This window comes from Glycine soja, chromosome 14, assembly GCF_004193775.1.
Source record: "Glycine soja cultivar W05 chromosome 14, ASM419377v2, whole genome shotgun sequence".
Taxonomy (NCBI): domain Eukaryota; kingdom Viridiplantae; phylum Streptophyta; class Magnoliopsida; order Fabales; family Fabaceae; genus Glycine; species Glycine soja.
Genome location: NC_041015.1, coordinates 10,659,726 through 10,667,991, shown reverse-complemented (window position 1 = coordinate 10,667,991; position 8,266 = coordinate 10,659,726). Strand labels below are relative to the sequence as shown.

General features: G+C 32.3%; 1 protein-coding gene across 12 annotated transcripts; it reads left to right on the top strand.

Moving 5' to 3' along the window:
* Window positions 1-3,145: 3,145 nt before the first annotated feature.
* LOC114383285 (protein ANTHESIS POMOTING FACTOR 1-like) lies at window positions 3,146-7,939 on the top strand. Of its 12 annotated transcripts, XM_028342918.1 has the most exons (14): window positions 3,175-3,369; window positions 3,600-3,715; window positions 3,875-3,996; window positions 4,091-4,182; window positions 4,334-4,434; window positions 4,850-4,950; window positions 5,040-5,106; window positions 5,223-5,322; window positions 5,420-5,533; window positions 5,637-5,774; window positions 5,884-5,968; window positions 6,275-6,324; window positions 6,647-6,843; window positions 7,451-7,939. In XM_028342918.1, the coding sequence occupies exons 3-13, from the start codon at window positions 3,990-3,992 to the stop codon at window positions 6,794-6,796; spliced, it is 1,005 nt and encodes a 334-aa protein (XP_028198719.1). In that variant the 5' UTR covers window positions 3,175-3,369; window positions 3,600-3,715; window positions 3,875-3,989; the 3' UTR covers window positions 6,797-6,843; window positions 7,451-7,939. The 12 variants fall into 12 exon arrangements, with proteins under 12 accessions (XP_028198718.1, XP_028198729.1, XP_028198719.1 ...); XM_028342917.1 differs by lacking the exon at window positions 7,451-7,939 and having other exon boundaries at window positions 3,146-3,301; window positions 6,647-7,115; XM_028342924.1 differs by lacking the exon at window positions 7,451-7,939 and having other exon boundaries at window positions 3,960-3,996; window positions 6,647-7,115.
* Window positions 7,940-8,266: the final 327 nt, after the last annotated feature.

Genomic DNA, 8,266 nt, shown 5'->3' with positions numbered 1-8,266 from the left:
GAGCACTTCAAGAAGACATAAGGAATAAGGAAAGTTACATGTTTACCACTGTGTAGGTACATATTGGAACGGAAAAAATTATACAACAAAGAAAGAGATAAAGAGAAAAGAGGGTGTGAGATACAATTATTGATGTAGTAGAGAAATATAAAAAATAATATTATATAAAATGTTAAATACATTTTTTTTATAGATAAACATTCTCTTTTCAATTTTAGAAGATGAATGCTATCAATATTTTTTTTTATCAGTCAATGTTAGTTGTTAGTTTTTGTTAGAATGCTAACAACACTCTTTTTGATATTCTCTTTTTAACACTCTTTATGATTACATGAAATTTATTTAAAAAATACCAATTTTGTGAGTTCACTTCTCATTTAATGATTATCTCTCCTTATTTAGAAGTGGAACCCACCAAAATTGGTGATGTCCAAAAAATTTGAGTTAGTCATAGACAAAATGTTAAAAAAAGAATGTCACTAGCATTTCTCATTTTAGAATACCATCGTCATCCAATAAAGTGGAAATAATTTTTATTTGAGCTTAATCTATTTTTTTGTATGAAAAATATGCACTAGTTTTGATTTAAGAAGGAATAGTATTTATCTTTTGTTTGGTAGCATTTAAATAGAATGAAAAGAAAGAAACAAAATGAAATAGAGAGAAAATGAGAAATAAAGAATGTTTGGTATGGTGAAAATAAAAGGGGAAAGAAATAAAAAGTTTGAATCTCATACCTTTTTATTTCTACTCTAAAGTACATGAAAATGAATAGTAATTATGTTAAAAACCATAATCTATTTTTAATTATTATCTGTCAATTATCTTATAATTTTAATTATTTTTTATTTTTCTTAAACAAAACACTTCTATTTTAATTTAACTTAATTAAGTTTTTCATATCTATAATATAGGTTGTTTTCATATTATTACCTAATATTCATTTTTGGTCAATTTAATAGTTTGATAAAATACAAAACTTCAAACAAATTTATGCATATGGTTAAAAGAAATTTAACAAAAGTTGGATTTTTGTTTTGATGATGTAACTAAAGAATGTTGTATCATATGCATCAACAATGAGGATGATCATTATGTCTATAAGAAGGTTGGTGGGAGTATTCTCGTCTTAATGTTGTATGGAGAAGACATACTATTTATTGGAAATGACATTCTTGCCTTACATTTTGTTAAAACTTGGCTTGAGAATTGTTTCTCCATAAAGGATTTAGGTGAGACTTCCCATGTATAGTGAATCAAGATATATAAAGATAAATCAAAGAAACTTCTTAACCTGATTTGAAGTATAGGTATGTAAACAAAATATTGAAAAATGGTTCATATGCAAGAACCCAATAAAGAATGTGTTTAGGGAACATGGTGTAAGCTTGTCCAAGGCCCAATATCCTTCGGCATAGGACTGCATGAATAGAATTTTGTATACTTCAACAATTGGAATGGATATATCACATATTTTATATTATGTACTCAATTTAATGTTTTGTACGCTTTAAACATGTTGAGCATATGTTAGTCAAATCCCAAAGAAAGTAATTGGATTGCCAGAAAAAAAATCCTCAAGTACTTGAAAAGAACTAAAAATGCATTCTTTATACATCATAAGAAGAACAAACTATGAAAGGTTACATCAATACAAGTTGTTGTTTTTTTTTTTCCTATTACTTTGAAAGTAATTGTTTCAGTTTCGGTCACTCAAATCTTTTAATATCGTTTTTATTTATCACCAAACAAATAACATCTTTTTCTGAAAATCCTAACTATACTTGCATGATATTGATGAATCTCATTATTATTACCCAAACAAACATAAATCATATGCTTGGGTATTTGTATGTCAAATTGAATATGTAATTTGGTTAAGTGTTTATTTTAAGATGGACCCTCGAGAATCGTCGCATTTTGGTACTTTCATTTAATTGGCTTGGTAATAAAGAGAAAAAAAAAAAGAGGCCAAAGGTTTAAATTCTTCCACTTACAAAATCTAATAACAAAATACTAACTAACATTTTCAAATAAAAGAAAAAAACTTTCCGACTAGACGAATAGATTAAAGACACCTCAGTTAATGAGGCTATGTGTGTACCTAGTTGTACGTTTTTGAAGTTAAGTCCTTGCTTAAATTTTCTATTATTTCATTTGAGTCCCCCACAACCCGTCTCTTTCTTCATTGAGTGTTGCTAGGTGCACCCAGCATTCTTTAAAAATGACCAAATTACTCCTGCCTTCTTTATCCCTTTACGGATCAAGTTGATTCGCAAGTTGATTTTTAGGACTTACGAATCAAGTTGATCCGTAAGTATTTTACGGATCAACCTGATCTGTAAGTCTTAAAAATCAACTTGTGGATCAAGTTGATATGTAAGAAGCTTACAGATCAAGTTGACCAAATCCTATTTTTTTTTAATCTTAAATCCTATTTTTCAGCTACTTAGATGCATTTTTTGGAAAAATGAGTTGACCAAATCCCCTTTGGAAATTTACCGGGGGATTCCTCCTTCAATTTTGAGCATTTTAACATATTATGGGTCTCAAACGGACATTTTTATCAAAAGTTGCAACCGTTTGAAGCTTATAATTTTTGTACTGCCAATTGTTGATCCGTAAAAGACTTACGGATCAACTTGATCCGTGAAAGACTTATGGATCAACTTGATCCGTAAGTCTTAAAAATCAACTCGCGGATTAATTTGATCCGTAAAAGACTTACGAATCAACTTGATCTGTATGTCTTGAAAATCAACTCGCGGATCAACTTGATCCGTAAAAGACTTACAGATCAACTTGATTTGTAAGTCTTAAAAATCAACTCGCGGATCAACTTGATACATAAAAGACTTACGGATCAACTTGATCCATAAGTCTTAAAAATCAACTCGCGGATTAACTTGATCTGCAAGCTTCTTACAGATCAAGTTGATCTGCAAACTTTTTACGGATCAAGTTGATTTGTAAGTCACTTGCGGATCAAGTTGATCCGTAAGAAGTTTGCGGATCATCTATATCAACTGGAGATCAACTCATTGCATATGCGGATCAACCTGAATGAACTGGGTGGATAAAAACATTTTTAAAAATATGCAAGAGTATTTTTGTCTTTTCACGTTAAGTGCTGGGTGCACCAGTAATAATGATGGGTGTACCTAGCAACACCCTTCTTCATTTGATTCCCTCTTCTCACACCGTCACCGTCGTCTCAAACCGCTCCCTCATAATTCCGAACACCACCTGCGCCGCCCACATCTTCTTTCGCATCTCCTCCTCGACCAGCTCGAAGTTTCTCGTAGTCTCTCTCTCTCTCTCTCTCTCTTTCCATTCATCTAAAATTTCTCGATTTTGATTTCGTGATTGGTAAGAACGAAATCTCTTAATCGATTCCATTTTTATGAGAAATAGAAATTTCTGACGTTTTCCGTAGATAAAATTAATTTGTTTCTATTGATAATAATTTGATCTAGACGATCTCAGACTCAGGAATGTTTGTTTTCTATTTATGTATTGGTGCGCTTTTAAGATTGTTCAAGACTTTTCCCAGTTTTAGGTTAATTTTAATTGGTTTCAATCTGTTGTGTTGACTGAAGGTGTAGTCCGCTATTTTTTTTGTGAGAAGTCTTTGCTTGAAATGGGCTTTTTATTCACAAGCTCTTTGGGACTTTCCTGGAGAAGCGAGTAGAAATTCTCAGGATCAATAGAGACTGTACGGAACATGTATCTTTGTAATTACTTGTTTAGATTTCTTCGGCATTGTGTTTTGAATTGGAAAACAGTAAAAAACAATTTAAAATTAATTTCTTTGGCATTATTTTAATTATTTTCTTTTCTTCTAATTCCGTTTCATACAACATCCAAAACACAGTGTAGGAGTTGGACTAAGGTCTCTTTCAATTTTCGATCGGGCATAGTTGCAATCTTATTCCACTTAATCTTCCTCAACTTTTCAGATACCTAAGGCGGCGAAGTATAGCTAAAAAATGGGAGGTATTTCAAAATTGTCATCGATTTTAGATGTTACATTTTTGCTCTGTTCTATTTGCTTTTTCCCTTGGTTTTCTTACATTTTGAGTGTTTGTAGGGACACAAGTGGAGAGAGAAGAGAAGGTGTCTCTGGAACTCTGTGAAGAAATTCTTCAGAGTATGGAAGTGGGAATGTCCTTCAAAGACTATGTGAGTGAGCATTTCCGCCATTGCATTTTCTGTTCTTTTTTACACAAGGGCAGTGTTTCTAATGTTTGAGGATTCAGCGACCAGAAATTGCTTTTTCATTGCGTTTATTTTTCTTTTTCTTTAATTTTTATGTGCATATTCTTTTTTTCAGAATGGTAGAATAAGTTCGTTGGATTTTCACAGGGCATCCAATTATCTAGTAACTGCTAGTGATGATGAATCCATTCGTCTGTATGATGTTACCAGTGGAACGTAAGCCCCCGTTTTATTTATTGCTTCAATTATATAGACAATTGAATGAATAGTTGAAAACAATCTTTTTTATCCTCAAATTTGTTGAAATTGTTGCATTGTGATTCTGCTTTTTTGCCCCTCTTCTTTCATTTCAGCAAAACAGTTGATGCCTCTAGTATGATTTAAAAGATTGTATCATGATTTGATTTGATGTGGCAAATTCTGGTAACAGATTGGGTTTATTAACTACGAAACATTTGGAGCTAAATAGTTACATTACATGGATTGTGGAAATAAAGCACAATCAAGATTTTTTTTTATATTATTTGTCATGTTATTAGATTCTATAAAATTTCTTGCCATTCTTTTGTTTTTTAACTGATCTACATGTATGCATCAAGATGAAATTTTGAGACTTCTTAGTTCTCACCAGATGTTTGAAGACAATTAATAGCAAGAAGTATGGAGTTGACCTGGTTTGCTTCACATCTCATCCTACAACTGTCATTTACTCTTCAAAAAATGGTTGGGATGGTAAGTTTATTATTTATTTCATCTTCAATAATCTTTGTGTAGTTAGTAAATTTTTGTATATTCATTATAAAAATTTCCAATCAATCCAGAATCTTTGCGGCTTCTATCGTTGCATGATAACAAATATTTGAGATATTTCAAAGGTCACCATGACAGGTTTGGTATTTGGCATTATGTAATGTATACATTTAAATCTCATAATTATATAATACAGTACTTGTTCATTCCATTTTTTTATTATTAAAAAAATCATTTTTTTCTCATTTTCCCAGGGTTGTGTCTCTAAGTTTGTGCTCTCGGAAAGACTGCTTTATATCTGGATCTCTAGATCGAACTGTTTTACTGTGGGATCAAAGGGCTGAGAAGTGCCAGGTAGCATGTGCAAGCAATTACTTGTTTATTCAATATCCTTTTGTTTGTTATACATCATATGAATTTTTTAGGGGCTTCTTACTTTAAAAATAAATAGGGACTTTTACATGTACAAGGAAGGCCTGCTATATCATATGATGATCAAGGGCTTGTCTTTGCAATTGCCTTTGGAGGATACATAAGAATGTTTGATGCTCGCAAGTATGAAAAGGTTTGCAAATTTAACATGAGAATATGCATAAAACTTGGCTTTTGTTGTCTATTAATTGTGACGTACACTTATAATCTAATATGGTAAAACTCACTCGCTACAGGGTCCCTTTGAGATATTTTCTGTTGGGGGAGATATTTCTGATGCAAATGTTGTGAAATTTAGTAATGATGGGAGACTCATGCTTTTAACAACAGCAGATGGGCATATTCATGTGCTTGACTCATTTCGTGGCACACTTGTTAGTATCTTCCGTAGTTAACCCAGTCCACTTTTACTTGGTTCTTTCACTTGATTTATATGTGCTTTGAAAGTCTTTGTGTGTGATTGTTCTTATTATTTTTACATAGTTATCCACATATATTGTCACACCTATCTCATGCAACTCCACATTAGAAGCTTCTTTTAGCCCTGAGGGAATGTTTGTAATATCTGGTAAGCATTTTCAGATCACCCAAAAAGTTCCTGATCATTATTCATTTGGTAAACTCATTGTTTGCACATATTACTTTTGGCACATTGAACTTTTATTACCCTGCTATTTCTTGCCTGAAATTGTGTTTTGGAAGAAAGCTTTAATGAATATGATTATTTTTAAAAATGCATACATCATGCAATTGTTTTGCTTTGTCTTGTATTTTCAATCCTCTCATTTATATATGTGACCCTGTTGGTTGCTGCTTACTGCCTGTGCTGTTTTGTAATGCTAAACTTTAGTTTTACATTTGGATTCTTTGACAGGTTCTGGGGATGGCAGCATCTATGCATGGAGTGTTCGAAGTGGCAAAGAAGTATAATAAGCTATATCTTCTTTTCTTCATTTCATAACTATTTTCTTTATATATATTTGTTTGGATTTGTTATTTAATAAATGTTAATATAGTCATTCTCCAGTCATGATGGTATGCTTTCAACTTTACAAGCATATTTTCCCTTTTTATTTTTCACTGAAACATTCAAGAATGCCCTACCCTGAGAATAGTTGACTGAAACTAGACTTGGCATAAAATTAAGCAGAAGAAAACACTCATTATCTGTTGTTATAGCAACTTTTAATAACCTGTAAATGACTATAGTACTTACCATTCAATGTTTTCGTTTTGTCTTGTCTAGGTTGCAAGTTGGAGGAGTGCAACTTCTGATACTGGACCTCCTGTAATAAAGTGGGCTCCTGGAAGTCTTATGTTTGCTACAGGATCATCTGAGTTGTCATTCTGGGTTCCTGATTTGTCTAAATTGGGATCTTATGTTGGAAGAAAGTAGAAACAATGCATGATAAAACAATTGTTTGCCAATTAACCCACTGAAAGGTAGTAGTTTTTATATTTAATACTACACAATTTTAACCGTGCCGAATGGTGTCGTGTGATCCATGTAGCCGACCTCATCTAGTGGGATAAGGCATTGTTGTTGTACTACACAAAGTGACAGATTTTGCCATGTTTTGTAAATATTCTTCACTGAAGAGCTATGGATATTTCAATGATCTTCCTAATCTGTACAAGTTGAAATATCTAAATGTGTATATCTTCCTTCTCCCAATGTACTTGCTGTAGATGTTCATTTGGTTATAATTGCTTCATATACTCCTCCGAATAATTAGTTACAGCACCAAAGGCACTAGTTTGCTGTTTGATGTGATCATAAGTTGTGGTCCATGGTTTTGTCATTATTTATCACACATCAGTTTTTATACTTCAATGTTTTCTATTTGGTTTTTGTGTCTGCTCATCTGCGCCTCTGTTAATCAGGATTTTAGTTGTGAAAAGCTTATAGAAGCTTATGACAAAAAATTGTCCTGGTTGAATTCCAGTTTTGTTTGATCTGATGCTTATGATGTAATAAATCTCTAAATTTGACATCATTTGGACATTTTTTGAGCTATGGAATCAACCATTTGAGTTTTTTTTCTTGCGGAATTGGAACCATTACTTTGTTTGGCTATTGTTGCCATGTCATGTTCATGATGCTTTTCCACTTTCAAAAATATATTGACCAATTTTGGTGGGGGCTTCACCCAGAAATTAGTTATTGCAGAACAGTACAAGGTTTGTTTTCCTCTGCTGGCAGCACTCGGTAAATGAGAGGTTGTTTGCTTGTGTTTTGCATAGATGAGAGAATGGTGGAATGGGGATCTTGTTGTTACCCAAGGTAAACATAAACTGCTTGATTATACATTATGCAGTGGATGTTGATTAAGTGTGGTGCCAGTCTGTTAAACCATTCTACTTGGTAACCCCTTAGATGAGGTCAGATTTGAGGTAGAACAAATAGCATGACCCTAAATCCCCCCTTCACATGACATCACACAAAATACAGTTAAAAAAGTGGTGAATGTGGCTTTTGTTGATGATAAAGAACACTATGTACTTAAGGACACAGTTTAAAAGATGGCTTAATCTCTCATTTGGTCCTCTAGTTGCAATTTTTATTTTTTTTACCTTTTAGTCTTAAAAACATCTCATTTAATCTATAGACATACTATTTTATATTCCCTTTTGGTCCTCGTTGCAGGAACTACAAAGATTAAAAATGATATATGTAGGGGAAAAAATGATTAAAAACGGTGTAGGACTAAAATGAGATGTTTTCAGGGATAGAGATTAAAAGGTAAAGTTTTTGTAACTATAAGGACTATATAGTGATTAAATCTTAAAAGATCTTGGCTTTGTAACTGATTCGTCTTTTTTATCAACCTAAAAAAAAGCATCCTTAATGGTTTTTTATATTCTA